Raw genomic sequence first — 15555 nt, forward strand, 5'->3', positions numbered from 1 at the left:
TTTCTGGAGGCCTTAGGTGGCTTCTGAGTCCTCTCAGCACTGCCTTTGTTCAGGCAGGTGTGGCTTCTCTCTGACGTTGCTAGGCCCCGTTAGACTTCCACGTTCCTATGCCTTTGAATTCTTCTGAACAGAGTGCTCTAGCAGCTATGCCCCCTTCTCCACTCTTGTTATAAAACTATTCCAAAGTGTGCAATGAATGACGGATTTCATAGCCAGCACCTGCATCCCAGTCATCCATACTACACTTTTCTCTGTTGCTTCATTCTGCATCTCTTCAAGCTTCCTGTCTGTCCACGCATCTCTTTAACGCTGGTTAAGATTGTAGATGGCAGTACTTTGGCATGGATCTCATCAATGCAAGTCTAGTTTTGTTAGCTGTGTGTATGCGATGTCTTTACCTTCTGAATAACACTCAACAATGTCCAAACCCTTACCAAGGGTACCAGAGTTCCATCTGTACTCTAGTGCAGGACATTTCTATCCTCTGAGGAAGCTCAGAGGTTCCTTCCCAGTGACCCTTTCTCAGAGGTGACCATACTTTTCACATTTGCATACCCATCATGCCTTGCACGTGCCTAATCTGTTCTCTTCTGTTTTCCAAGCAGGGAACCTTGCTGCTTGTGCCTTATAGGCAGGGGTCCTGAAAGCAGCAGTAGACACAGATTCATGGGAAATGAAGATGAGGAGTAAGAGCCAGATCCTTTTTAATTTTTATTTTACGTGTATTTTGCGTCTTTTCCTTGAATGTATATCTGTGTGCCACATGTTTGCCTGTATCCATGGAGTCCAGAAGAGGATGTGGCATCTCCTGGAAATGGAGTCACAGATAGTCGTGAGCCGATGTGTGGGTGCTGGAAACTGAACCCAGGCTCTCTGCAAGAGCAGCTAGTGCTCTTAACTGCGGTGTCACCTTTCCAGCCCCTGACTTTTCATTTTAAAGCCAGAATACAGTGGGCTTCATTTTGGGAATCCATATATATGTGGATCCTTTTGAAGGCCCTATGCTCAGCTCTGCTGGCCTCGTTCCTTACCACAAGGGAGGAAGACATGTGGACGTGTACTGCCGGGCATTGTGTAGCCGTTTCCGAAGCAGCACAGTTACAACTGAAAGATTAAAGCCATCATTCATTTTTTTATTACTGTCCCAAGCAGAGGTACATTTACATGTAGAATTAAATTAGCAAAAACAGGCCATCTGCTTTCCGAATGTACAGAGGGAATAATCCCTGCGGCTTGCATTCTGCAGTGGAGAAAAGCTGTTAGCATCCACAGAAGACTCGCGTGACAGGAGGAGATGAGGAACTGGCCTCAGCTGGGAGCACGGGTTCCGTGCTGGAGGCTGAGATTCAGCCATGCCTACTAAGGAGCCTCTTTTTCTACAAATGTGCTGTCTTTAGCTAAGGGAAGTCCAGTGTGCCCTGCTTCTTTAATGTCCAACTGTGAAATTTTACCTTCCCTGGGTGCCCATACTGTTTTCTTTGTCCTGAATCAGCTTTGTTTTCTACGTCAACAGTAGCCATAGCCATTCCTGTCCCCAGTCTCTCAGCAGCGAGTGAGAGGGCACTTTTCGTGTTCATGGCCACCATAGAGGTCTCCAGGGAAGGGTGGTGGACTGAGCTTCAGTACCAAGAGCTGAGCTGCAGTGACAGTGTGAGCATGTGGGGTGGGCTGTCCTGTGCACTGTGAGGCCTGCTGGCAGGACCCTGAAAGCCCCCAGGAGGCAGGCCCGAGGAGCTCACTTCACTCACACTCCTGTTTGCTTTAAGTCACCGTCTGTGGACCGCTGGTCTTTGCAGACCATGCTTGCATACCTGGAGCCTGGTCCTTGCAGGAACCTGCCTGCAGGCCCTTATTTTTGCTTTTGTCTGTTTCTAAGGCCCAGAAGGAAATGGAGGTCCTTTTGCACCCACCACCTTTGCCTGTGTCCCTTCTCTCCTACCTGAACCCATTGCCTTCAGTCATTAGCCTTCGTGTACTGTGTTTCCATACGCTGGGTTCTCCTGATCTGTGAGCTATCACAAGCCCCTTGCAAAAGGCCTTTGCTTCTCAGGTGTGCAGTGAGGATCAGTGGTGTAAGGGTCTAGGGACCTTCCATGGGCCTAGGCTGTCTTTTGGGCTTCGATGGGTTTGAGGGTATTGTTCACAGATTTCTCCCCTACAGATGTAGTAGCACATCCCCCTTGTTTGAAGACAAGGGTTGTCTCGCCCCAAGGTGTACCCTTCTGGTCCCGACTCACTTGTCCCAGAATCTTTCTGTGTTGTGAAAGGTGTAAACTGCCGCCTTGGCTTAAAGTGCCACAGAACTCGGTGAAAGGCGAAATCAGGAAGGAATGCATTCATTTCCCCACAGGTGTTATAGGAAGCTCAGAGTACGCATGTGTACAAGTATGGTGGAGACAGGCTTGTGGCTCATGGGTTTGATCTGAGCACCTCAAGCCACAGAAGAAAACTAAGAAAGCAAGTGTGAACACACAGCACATAAATACATGCACACACACCTTGTCTTTTTATTTGTTTGAAGATTTATTTGTGTGTGTGTGTGTGTGTGTGTGTAAACCTGCAAGTATGTGGATGGGTATGTGTGTTGTACTAGTACCTGTGGAGGTCAGAAGAGGGCATTGAATGCCCTGGAGCTGGATGCCCTGGAAGCTGATGTGGGAATCAAACTCCAGTCCTCTGCAAAACAGCAAGCTCTCTTAACTACTGAGCCTATCTACGGTTCCCATCCTTCTTCTTTTCAGTTTTTTTTTGTGTGTGTGTTTATTGTATACGTGTGTACGGTATACAAGTGTGTGTTCACATGGGCACAGGTGTGCAAGTCAGAGGGCAACTCAGGTCCACATGCTTTGTGGCAAGTGTTTTATTCACAGAGAGCAACCTCCCTAGCACGGTTTCTTTACTCTTTGACTTTAATTATTTTTAGACAGCATCGATGTACTTTTTACTGCCAAGTTTTATAACAAATTATTTAAAAGTAGAGGCCAGTTTTTAGTCCCCATGTAGTTGCGTAAGCGCACTAAACAAGTGGAATACGTGAAAACACCTGTTAAGGCTCAGCTGATTTTAACATTTACTCTATGATGCCACGATCAAACATTCAGTTAGTGTATCAGATGTCATTGTGCCAAGCAGCACATTTTTATAATTTGGAAATAGTTATTAAGATAGACAAAAGACAGAATTTAGTTTAAATTCAGGAATGGTCCATGTTAACCAACCAGAATCTTGATTTGGTTGGAATTTAAATCCAACAGACTAAATCTGCAAACACTTATTTTTAACATTAAGGAAATTTAGTGTATGAATTTTGAGAAATATCTTGTCAGAGACACCCTTATTACCCATACACCATCTTCTGGTATTATATCGGATGCTTTTAATCATAGTTATGAAGGTAACCCAGTTTCTTGTAGGTAATATTTTTTATGGTTAAAGAAGTTAATATTTATTTATATTTATATGATCAGTTGACTTTCTTTTTCTTTTCTTTTCTTTTCTTTTCTTTTCTTTTCTTTTCTTTTCTTTTCTTTTCTTTTCTCTTTTTTAAAGATAGGGTTTCCCAATAGCTATGGAGCCAATCCTGGAACTTGCTCTGTAGACCAGGCTGGCCTTGGATTCACAGAGATCCACCTGCCTCTGCCTCCCGAGTGCTGGGATTAAAGGCATGCACCACCGCCGCCTGACCAGTTCACTTATATTTGAGCTAAATGTGCTTGTACTTAGTTTCACCCTTTCCAAGCTTGATTTGGTTTTCATCAGTGTAAACACCAGAACTACAAACCTAGGGCACCTCCGGGAAGGGCAGAACTGGACGGTTCCTTTCAGGCTCCCGTCAGTCAGCTTGAACTGCTCTGTCATGCCCTCCCGCTGAACACTTGACATTCTTTCGTTTACACATTCTTTCGTTTACCTACATAAGTTTTGAAATTGACCTTCACAAAAGAAATCATATACAACAAGTCGCTTTTTAAAAATACAGAAATCACACCTGTCATTTCTGACACGCTGACAGCGTCACATATACACGCACCAGAGAGTTTTAACATGAAGTGAGGCCTCTGTGTTGGGGCTTTGGTGGGTGTCATGCTGAGTGCCCCTTGCTTTTCTCACATGGGTAGTGTAGTGTTCCTGAGTTAGAGGCATCTCAGGTGGTGAAGGTTAGCTGAGTCTTAGAAAGGCTCTCATTATTTGGCCCCGGAAGGAAGTCAGCTGTTCCCTACACCCAATTTGCTTATTATTTGATATGCCACCCTTTAAACCTCAGAACTTAACCCATGAGTCAACAGTGCACTCAGACACCGTTAGGAGTAAGCCACATGCTTGGGAGGAAGGGCAGGGCTGCACACGGGGCTTTTCATGTATCTTGGTTTTTGGCCTCCAGCTGTGGGGCATAGGTGATTGGTGATGTTGCAGTGTGCCCATGTGATCCTGTTAGAGCCTGCGGGTGATAGTCCAGTCATGGGTGACTGTCTGCCTGCGCACTTTCCCCGCTGTTGTTGCTCCTAGTCACTGTTGACTTGACCCGTGTTTGGCAAGGCAGCTTAGTGTTCTCCTCTGGCTTCCCCGCCTTCAAGAGCAGGTGCCTACATCTCAGGAGTAGTCGGAGCCTTGCCTAGCACCTCTCAGGCAGTGACCACTGCCTCTCTGGCTTAGAGAGTGCAAAGTCAGTGATAGTTCTACATCCCTGGTCTGCCAGACCTTGCACCCTTAGCAAGGGGCTTATGAAGCTGACCTCACATAAGCCAGGGCATGTGCGTGCCACACTCGAAGGATGGGTAGGTATCTCTACAGGTTTTCTGGCTTGAGCTCTTTTCTTCCTTCCCCTTAGAAATCAAGTTTGTAGAATAGTGAAATTTAAAGCAACTTGTAGGTGCACAAAGCCACACTGAGCCTTGAAACAGGAGCAGTGGGGCTTAGCTATAGCAGGGCAGCTGGGGAGTTGAGCGGGCAGCCCCCACCCTCCTGTGCTCTGTCCACATGGAACCTGGGGCCAGAGCAGTAAATGGACCCAAGGGTCAAGTAATGAGCTGGCTGCACCGCCACACAGACGTTATCACCTGCTGATTTCCTGTCTTTTGGGCCCAGCCTGTTTCTGAGTTGTTATGCTATTTTTATATAATTATTGTTTATATTTTGTATGGCCTTGCAGGGTGAGGTTTTAAAAACCAGATTTGCTGAAGACTGGTTTCTGCTTTGTGTCGTCAGAGAGCAGCGTGCCATGGGAGGTGAGAAGGAGGGCCTTGCCTGCGTGTTTGCTTCTTGTAGGTAGACACATTGCCAACAGCAGGCTACTGTGGCTTAGTGTGAGCTAGCAGGAAGCCACCAGGGTCAGCATTACAGCCTGCCCCACAAGTGGCCTTGCCATTTAGAGGCTGGTTCACTGGGGCCAAGTTCCTTGCCTTGGCAACAGTCTTCGCTCATGTTTGAGGTGGCTCTGCCCCACTCTTCTGCTTGTAATAAGGTACAGGAGACACTAGGCACAGCCCTGGTCCTGCACAGCCCTGGTCCTGCACAGCCCTGGCACTGTCGAGCGCTCAGGAAACAGGAGTGCTTCCCACAGGCTGCTGTTGCCATTGCTACCTCTGTCACCATTGTCTTGCTCGCCAACTTCCTGGGTGTTGTGATTGTTTGCCCTTGACTCAGTTTCTTAGTACAGCATGCAAGTGTTGTTTTATAGTGCTAAGGGTCAAACTCAGGGCCTCGACCATGCTAAGCTTGCGTTCTATCTCTGAGATACAGCTATCTTGGTTCATTTCTCTTTCTCATTCTTTACTGTCTTTTTTTTTTTTTCCTTGTGGTGCTGGGTATTGAACACAGGGCCTTGTATATGTTAGGCGAGTGCTCTCCCCTTAGGCTATACTCAACGCCTTCTTCCTTTTATTACTCGTTCTTTTTAGCTTAATATTTTTATTGATTGACGGATTTATTGTTTTTTTTTTTTTTTTTTTTTTTTTTTTTAGATAGTTGTATTCTGGGCCTGTAATTCACAATGTAGCCCAGGCTATCTTCAAACTTTTGGCAGTCTTCCTGCTCTTAGATTTCCAAATGCTGCGGTCATAGTGCGAACCATTGTACCTGGCTTATCTTTTACTTTTTGTAAGCAGGGAGATTTTGTTGTTCAGTGGGATTCTTGTGTGGCTTGCCAGATCTGTCTTTTTTTCTTTTTTACAAACAGCTTTTTTCTGGTACCAGCTCTATTCCAGACATTGTGCTTTAGGGAGCAGAATGGCAGAAGTCAGGATCCCCAGGGTCTCTGAGTGTGGCAGCAGAGTGGACTGTGAGCAGGGGCAGCGTGTCTCCAAAAGCAGAGGCCAGGACACAGGCCAAAGAGGGATTGTACTCTTGCTTTCTTGTCTCCTCTGCTAGGTTCCTGTCTGTTCTCTCATCATCAGCCCTTTCTCTTTTTACCCCACTTCTCCACAATATCCCCCATCTTGTTGCTCAGCAACATCCCCCATCTTGGCTCCAGCTAGACACCAGGGCCACCTGTGAGTCTGGTCCAGGCCTTCAGCTCTCTGTGCATCCCATCTGTGAACACACATCTATGTGCCTAGAACCTTGTTGGTTCCTGATACCTTCTATGATCTTCCCCAGCTCTGGCCTTCATCCCTGGGCACAGTGTTTGCTGCCACTTGCTGGTGGCCTTTCCAGCCTCCTTTGGAAGGACTGGCATGCCTTTCCCATCACACATGGCCGCTTCCACCAGTCAACAACACTCACCTTGCTTGGCTTTGTCTTCTTCAACAGTCAGACACTTACTGCATTTGTATGCAGCTGCTTCTGCCAGCACATGAATAATGCATGGGTCCTGTCCTCGGGAGCTCACGGTTCAGCGTGGGAGTCAGGCGGGTGTACACTGCGCTCTGGCTGCACACCCTGTGTTGTCTTAGCTCCGTGTGACTGACCACGGAGAATGGACCGGCAGCTGTGCTTGCTCGGAAGATGTCAAAACTCCCAAGTGACTAAAAGCCATTTGGCCCAGTGCCCGCTTGCACATGGGTAGGATGGCGGTGTCTGTTTTGTCTAGTTTGGCATTTTAATAGCAAATTCTGGGGTCGAGCTGGAGGAGTTCGCAATAGAAGCTGATCTCTGGACAGGGTGACACACCTTGCCAACAGCGCGGTGTGGATTGATGTGCTTGGCTCACTGGGGGTGCAGACTGGAAGGAAGTGAGATGGGGGCAGAAGTTAGGGTCAGGCCATTTTTATGTTGGCAGGTTGGTTGGGTGCTTTGTGTGTTGCGCCTCTTCCAGAAAACTGAGATGAGAAAACAAGCCCACTGAGTAAGACTGAAGCAGGCACGAGGCCACAGGTCTGGTGTAGGGTTTGACAGGTGAACATGGGGAAGAGTGGGTTGCATAACAGCTTGCAGGAGTGGCGTCCGGCTCTCCCCTACTCCCGTTGCCTGAACTATGGAAGTTGGTGGGGACCTATTCAGTCAGGGACTGTGTGGATTTGGTGACATGGTCTATGGTCCTCCTGTTCATGGATGCACCCACCTGGCTGAGCTGCCTGTGGCAGCAACTGATGCGGTAACTGGCCTTCACTGTCTGTCCCTCCTCTGTGCTTCCTCTTCACCAGCTTACATAGGCTGTGGTCTCAGACAGTGCTCAGCCAGGGCATGGAAGCCTGGGGGACCTTCAGAGTTGTTTAAACACAATTGTGGTCTCAGAAGAAACTTTTTATTTAAAAAAGATTTATTTATTTGTTTGTTTCCTATGTATGCAGTATCTACCTGCATGTACACCTGCATGTCAGAAGAGGGCACCAGATCTCACCATAGATGGTTATGGACTACCATGTGGGTGCTGGGAATTGAACTTGGGATCCTCTGGAAGAGCAGTCAGTGCTCTTAACCTCTGAGCCATCTCTCCAGCCCCAGAGGAAACTCTTTTAAGAAACGAAAGCCTCCCTAACATGCAAGAAGAGTGCTGTATTTGTAATCTTTGGAGTAGTCCCTCTGCCCCCTGACAGAGCTGTTTTTTTCATGCAGACCTGGACCTCCAAGAGGACAGTGAGTTTTATTTTAGTTCTAGGTGGTGGATTAATGCAGCAGGCAGTTATTGAGCCTCTGTGGTGTGCAGCTGTGGCCAAGTTTCTTCAGAGAGCTTTGTACTGAGAGGAACCTGGCTTCTTGTGTGGCCCATTTTTGGAAACCCCTCTGCTCTCCCACCAGACCTTTATCCTTCCTAGAGCAGAGACTACATCTTCCCCATCGCCGTGTCCCCAGAGCCAAGACTCTCGGTGGCTGTGTGCTGACAGCTCACCAGTTGAGTGGGATGGGTGTAGAGGCTGGAGCAGCTTCTGGGTCCCACACCCAGGCAATTCCCATGTGCTAAGTTGCTGTGCTGAGATGTAACATAACCTCGTTTATCTCACAGATTGAACACTGTCCCCCTCCACTGACAAGCCCTCTTGGGAATGACAGAGAATATGTGACCGTGCTGATCCCAAGAGCTGATAGTGCCAGTGTGGGGGTTCAGGTTCAGGGCTGTGACCCCAAAGCTCACAGGCTTGATTGAGTATTGAATTTTTCTCTCACTTTCTCCTTTTGAGGTACTGTATACCTCCCATGAGCTTTTCTTTGGGAATTCTCTGAGCTTCAGTTCTAATACTGGCTAGGTTCATGTCTCAGACAGGAGAGAGGCTGCAGTCTAGTGGAAAGGACACTGCCCTTGCCTGGTGTTGCTTTGATTTTTCTTCTCATCTGTCCGTATTTTCTTTTCTTTCTATTTGAGGCAGGATATCATGTAGCCCATGCTGGCCTTGAAGTTGCTTTGTAGTTGAGGATGATCTTGAACTTCTGCTCTGGTTTGTCTTTTGTACAAGTGCCAGGATTACAGGTGATTCTCCACCACACCTGGTTTGTGTGATATTGGAAACTGAACCCGGGGCCTACTCACACCAGGCAGACACTCCACCGGCTGACTGATGTGCTCAGCTCTTTGGACTTTGTGTCCGAGTTGATCCCAGCCTGTGCCTCTGTGCCTCTTGATAGCTCTTGCTTCAGTTGCCCTCTCTGTTCCCTTGTGGGGACAGTGCAGTTCTCATGTGTACAAGACAGAGGTCATAGGTAATGATGACTGTTATTTTGTCAGCCCAGGCCCTGGCATACTATGTCAGCACGGGTCGTGTGAAGGAGAGGCATAGCCTATCTAAGAAGCTTGAACTAGCTTTTCCTTAGCCGGGTAAAGTTCTGGTTAGGAACCTGCTCACCTGCCATTTGCTTGGCTTCCACAGAGTAAATCCACCGTCTGTGCGCTTCTTCAGCTGGCACAGTCAGGTGTGGGGACTCAGATGGTGACACACATGCCTGGGACACAACCATCTAGTTCCTCAGCTCACATCAGGATGGTGTAGTCTTCACTGCCGACAGCCTTGCAGGAGGATCAGCATGCTGGCTTCATAGGGCTGTTGAAGTGCACTGGAGGGGCTGGGAGGAGAGGGGTCGTGGGTTTATACATATGTTTGTTTGTATATAGAACTGTGACATATGCTTACTGGAGTGAATTAAAAAAAATTACAAAGCAACCAAAAATTACCCGTGATCCTCTGACTCAGAGACAATGTCTGCCTATCAACTGCTTGGTGGAAGAGAACATCACTGGAAGCTGGCAATGTTCCAGGAGCGTGTGTAAGAGTTCAGAGGATGATGGGGGGAGTGTAGGAAAGGAGCCCTGGGAATTCCCAGGTGGAGCAAGGTGTGTGAGGGGCATCAGGCATGGTGGAGGTAGGAGGAGCAAGTGATTCCTGGGGTCAGAGACTATCATGCCATGTTCAGGAGGTGAGGCAGCCGAGGGGCTGGCTGTGTGCCTGGGTTTCAGAGATAGGTCTCTGGGATGGGAGGCTTTTGCAGGACCTTTGTGTCTCAGCTGACCCTGGCCAGTGCTTCTGTAGCAGGCTCTGGCTGAGGAAATTACCATGCTCTTATTTCCTGTGCCTTCAGACTTAGGACTTGGCCCCTATGGAGCAGGGCTGCTCGGTTTTCTGTAACTAGGCATCTCTTGTCCTATGCTGTTCTGAGTGGAAGTTCCTTATCTCTCCATAGAGTGGAGTTCCTGGGTCAATGAGAGTATCAGGGCACTGTGCCTGCTTTGGGAGGAAAGACCTTTCTTCTATTCTGGAGTTGGGTTTAGAACAACAGGCATCCTCCAAAACCAAATGCATTCCTAAGACTTATGAGTGCTATGCATCCCACTGACCTTCCTCTCTGGCCTTCCAAAGACTGTCTACTAGGTGCTAGCCTTCTGCATTCGAAATAAGAAAGGGAAGCTGACACCCAGTGAAAATGACATTTGGTGAGTTAGGCAGGGGAGTGCTCCCCCAGTAGGCTGAAAGGGGCCTTGAGTTTTGGGAGGAAGGCTCCAGTGCTTAGGACCCTCAGCTGACCAGAGATTCTGAGAAAGCACAGGACAACTATTTGTGGCGTAGTGGACAAGAGGACCTGGGAGGGCTGCCTAAGAGTGAGCAGAGACATCACCAGGGAGCAGAAGGAAGGCTGTCATGAACCCTGGTTGTCTGAGCCCAGGGTCCTCAGCACCCTTGGGTGGGAAGGAGGATATGTGGAGCTGGCTGCCTGGCCTCAGGTCAGTCTCTGTCCTTTCTCTGGTTCTTCCCCTGCCCATAGCTCTGAAATCTATCCCAGTGTGGAGCAGACTCTGATGGTATGCCTTGCCCTTTACAGGACAGGGTACACCCAGGGGTACTCTTGCATACCCTGGTAGCTGAGGGGCTAGAGTTGGGTGCTGAAGAATTCAGTAGGCCCAGGGTTTTGTGGTCTTACTGTTTCCCTGCAGATCTGTGGCTGAGTCTTTCTGGTTTTTATCGTGAGATTCTATGACTCTCCTGATCAGATGCACTTTCTTTTGCCAACCTGTTCCTTCTTTTGCTTTATTGGGACTTGGTTACTACTTCCCTCTAATTGTGACTTCTTAGTTCTGTCCCTAAATTCTCTTGTTTGATAGCCACAGGTTCCCGAGGCCATGTAGGTCTCTGTGGTGAAGTGGCCTTGCAGTCTATACCTGGCTTTCCAGATATTTACCCTCTCAACCATCCAGTCATTTCTTCTTGAGATGTCTTTCCTGATCGCGCTGACGCCATGTGGTGACACCAGGAGCCCTTCCTAGTGGTAGAGGTGGGGATACTCAAGGCCAATAGACACTGGCTGAGCACATGTCCCTGGTCAGAGCCCTCATAGCTCATGATGTCCCCAGTATTGTCCACCTCAGTTTCCAATAGACACCAGCAAGCATCTCACAACTTAATGGGAAGATGAAATGAGAACATGTAAAGGTATGAGGCGATCAGAACGGGCAAGGAAGTGGAGCTGATGTGGTCCCTAACTCTCCCCCTCAGGAACGCCATCTTCTGGCTCTGCTCCTGTTAGCATACCTCTGCAAGGGAACAGGGAGGAATAGCCATGGTGGCTTAGATGGGTCTTCTTGGTGTGTGGCTACTTCTCTTGATGCCATGGTTGAGCTGCTTCTGGCCAGGAAGACACTTAACTGTTTTGATCTCACAGCGCAGTCCAGCTGGTGAAATCCACTGTTGTTTTTCCGTCACTGGACCTTGGCCTAGCTGTCCGTCTAATACTGAGTTCCTGGAAGTCGATTTATGGGTCTCTAACACCAGGAGAACCCAACACCATGCAGGAAGGGAACGCGTGTGGTGACTTTGGAGTTGTCTTGACAGAATTCTAGGTCTTTCTCTTGTTTGGGACCATGGGATAAGCTCCCTTATCTCAATAGGCCTCAGTTTCCTTCTTCAGACAGAGTTAATTCATCATAGAGAATTGGTTTCCAGAAAGGCTAGCATAGGTACAATGGCTAGTTCCTGCCACCTCTGTAACTGAAGGATCTCGGGAGGAGGATGTGAGCGAAGTCAGGAAACCAGGTATGAGAACACGCAGGGCCTCCTGGGTGGCAGGAGGGGCCCATCTTAGTGGTTTCCCATCTCCCTGTTGGTGGAGGGAGTCTCACCCCTGGGTATGGCATTGGGTAGACACCAACATTTGACGATGGACAGGTGCCAGTCACACACTCCACGTGCAGTCACTATCGGAGTGAATAGCCGTCAGGGCTGTGCAGGCTTTGCCGCTTGTGGGAGCAACATTCTCTGCTCCTGTGGGCCCCTTTTGGGTTTTCTGAGGCTGGCTGGGGAGCTGTGGCCCACTGCCCAGGATGAAGCAGAGACTGTTTGTGACCCCAGCTGCTTGGCTGGGATTTCATCTGGGGAACAGGAGCAGAGGACCCCTGTGACACTGTGTGCGGCCTGCTCTAGACAGTAGGTATGAGGCAGCAATAGTATGGATGAACCCTGATTGTTGGTCTTTGTTCGTGCCTAACTGTGAAGAAGGGAGGAGGGTCTGCCTGGCAGGAGTGGCCTAGACCGGAAGGTAACCCGGCCCTCCACGCCTCTCCCTCCCCCAGGCCCCTTCACTTCAGTGTTCCCAGTCCACAGTCTCCTGGTGAGTTGCAGCCCTGTGGTGCAATGGGTAGCTTCCACTCTATGCACAGGAACCTTGGCTTGAAGAAACCGTCAATCTCTGTGGCACTCAAGGTAGTGTCAAAAAGGTGCAAACCCAAGGCTGTTTCTCTCCACAGTCCAAGACCATTAGGCAGGTGGACTGCTGGTTAAGGCAGGGAGAGCCCGCTCTCTATGCACCCACCCTCCCTCGCCCGCCAGTTCTTTGCTCTCCCTCTGCAGAGGCGCCTTCCTAGGCAACATCTTTCCCCATTACACCCTTGCCTGTTTCTGTCGAGAGCGAGGCCCTCTGCTCTCTAGAAGGTACTCACTGTGCAGGAATTTACCTGAACTCTCAGCTTGTAGAGGAAAGGAAGAATTCACTGAGTGAGTGGAGCTGCTGGCTAGGAGTCAGGCTGCCTGGGACTGGAGCTTGGAGTCTCCAAGGACGACCCGCTCCCCGGCCCTCTGCCTGGTCTCTCAGTGGACCGTTGCTTTGCACCACCTCACGGTCTCACGACTCTGGAAGGCACTGGCCTTTCAATTCACCACACTGCAGCAGCTCTTCCTTTGCCGTTCTTTCTCCTTGGGGACAAGTAATCTCACGCTGCCCGGAGTAGTAACATCCTTCTCACCCCTGTGTTCTCTTTGCAGAAAAGTTGTACGGTGACTTCTTGAGCTGGAAGCTGGAAGAAACACTGTCCCAGTTCCCTCTGCAGCCTGGGAAGGTGGCCACCTTCACCATCAACATCAAGGCAAAACTGGACTTCTCTTGCCAGGAGAATCTCCTCCAGGACCTGAGCGATGGTGAGCCTGTCCCAATGTCAGGGTTCATACTGCTCTCCGGTCCTGTCGCACCTTGTCACTTGCTTGCCAGACTTCTGGCCACTTCATTAGCAGCGAGTTACTGCGCATGTCTGGGAGTAGTGAGAATGCTTTTCAGCCAAACCGTTTCTTAATCCCCCCTCTTGACCGTTTTGTTGTCGTTTGTGGGGAGGCCATCCTAAGTGTGGAACGTAAGAATGGCCACAGTTTTCAGTGTGACCTCAGCCGTCTGTCAGCTGTGATAAAATGCTCCCTCCGGAGCCTTCCGGTTTGTGTAGGCGTCTGGGGCAGCGGGAATTCCTCACAGCAGGAAGACAAACTGACTAGGACGAATCTGGTGGTTCACAGATTCCTGACGCCAAGTTATGAAGCCTGGATCCAGCTATTGGAGGCCTGGTGGGGCACATGAGCCAGCTCAGGCTACTATTGCAAAGATCCTGGGTGACAGGGTTCAACACCAGACACTGACTCCTTATGGCTGTTAGGCCTGAGGCCAGGGCTTTGGGTCCTTTTCCTGGCCCACAGATGGTCGTCTTCTGGCTGTGACCACACATAGTAGAGTTTCTCTCTCATGTTCCTTCCCTTTTTGTGAAAAGGCTGCTTCCCTGGATTAGGGCTCTGACCTCACGACATCGCTTACCCCTTCTACCTGCTCACAGTGCGTCTTTAGTACAGTTGGTTTGGGTAGTAGGGCTTCAACGTGGCAATTTTGGGAGGAGGCACCGATATTCAGCTCAAAACATGACAGCTACTCGAGACAGTGTGCTCCGGTCCCAGAACTTGGATTACTGCCAGAACTCTCTGCCTTTGTTTCTTAACTCGTGAGTGATGACAACCCCATTTCTAGGGCTGCGAGGATTAGTAGCGGCAAGATTCCCAGCGTCTGTTACAGGAAGGAGTAGTTGGAACCCCGTAGATGTGGAGTGTAACTTAGATGTAGCTTGCTTTATTTGGAAGAGCCCTGTAGGTGAAGAAAGAAGAGAGGGCTCTAAAGCCCAGATCTCTCCAGAAATGAACTTTTCATCCTTCTGTGTGTGTTGTGTGTGTGCTTGTGTGTGCACACGTGTGTTCTGTGCGCACACATGTAGAGGCCAGAGCAGGACTTCTGGTGGCCTTTTTTTTTTTTTTTTAAATCACTTTTCTTGTTCTTCTGGGAAGAGTCTCTCACTGAACTTGAACCTAGTCAGCGAGCCCCTGGGATCCACCTGTCTACCCTCCGGTGCTAGAATTACAGCCTTAGTGTGGGTGCTGGGGAACAGAGCTCAGTTCCTCATGCTGACACTGCAGGAATCTCCCCCACCCGACCAGCTCCTCAGCCCCGGGACTCCCTTGTGAGGCAGCCTCTTCCAGCTTCACTGTGCATTTATAATGCTCCTGTGTTGAACGAGAGCAAGTGGAAGTTGAGTTAAGGGCTTTATTCTCCTGTTGTGAGAAACTGCCTCCTCACCTTGCCCCCTGTGTGTGCTCTCCAGCTGCCTACCCTTGGCCATGACCTACTCAGTCTGCTCTGCAGGGCTTCTGCAGCTGCTAGCGCTTACCCAGTGGCTCTGCTCCTCAACTTTGCCTGACCTGCATTGGATCATGCAGATCTCAGGCCATTCCGTCCACTCAGTCAAAGACAGTCTCCACTCTCCTTTTCCCCTGCCTTAACTTGTCACTCATCTTGTCTGTCTCTTTGCTTTGGAATAGAAACAAAGGCCTTGACTCTCTCAGCACCCCTATTCCAAGGCCTAGGGTGTGAAGGGACCAAGGGTATATGTGTGGACGACACATAATGAAGGACTCTTTCCCCTTCCCCTCTCCTTGTTGTGGGGTTCCAGGTTAGGCTGCTGTTTATTTACTCTTGTGAAGATTGCCTACTGAAAGGCATCTTTAAGGAATTGTTGGTGATCCCAAGTCTCCGTGTAAAGGACACAGGAATCAGCCACCATGTGGTTTTATTGTAACGGCTGCTATGTAAAAATTGGCCTTGTAACTCTATCTCAGCTCAGGCCACCTTAACAAAAACACCACAGACAGAGATGGAGCAATAGACATCCCTCACAGTCTGGAAGCTGTCTGCCTCGTGCGGTGAGGGCACTGCTGCCATCGGGGCCCTGTGTCCCATACCCCCACGGTGTGCACTAAGGACTGCGGCTGTTTCTGAGTCCATCACTCCCTTCCCGAAGTTTGCTCTCCCCTCCCCCATGGTGTTGAAATGCCATCTCTGAAGTTCTGCAAGAAAGCTCTTCTTTATGTTATTAGTGAGGACAGGAAAACAAATGTTGGA

At 49.3% G+C, this 15555-nt stretch overlaps 1 protein-coding gene across 1 annotated transcript in view; it reads left to right on the forward strand.

Annotated features, from left to right (window-relative positions):
- Trappc9 (trafficking protein particle complex subunit 9) overlaps positions 1–15555 on the forward strand; it is a 430884-nt gene that overhangs the window by 99612 nt on the left and 315717 nt on the right. The window contains exon 16 of the mRNA XM_050145170.1: positions 13116–13268. Coding sequence (XP_050001127.1) covers positions 13116–13268 — 153 coding nt within the window. The remainder of the gene's footprint in view (positions 1–13115; positions 13269–15555) is intronic.

This window comes from Alexandromys fortis, unplaced genomic scaffold (genome assembly GCF_014885135.2).
Source record: "Alexandromys fortis isolate MF-2015 unplaced genomic scaffold, M_Fortis_MF-2015_v1.1 scaffold_2_1_26212458, whole genome shotgun sequence".
Classification (NCBI taxonomy): domain Eukaryota; kingdom Metazoa; phylum Chordata; class Mammalia; order Rodentia; family Cricetidae; genus Alexandromys; species Alexandromys fortis.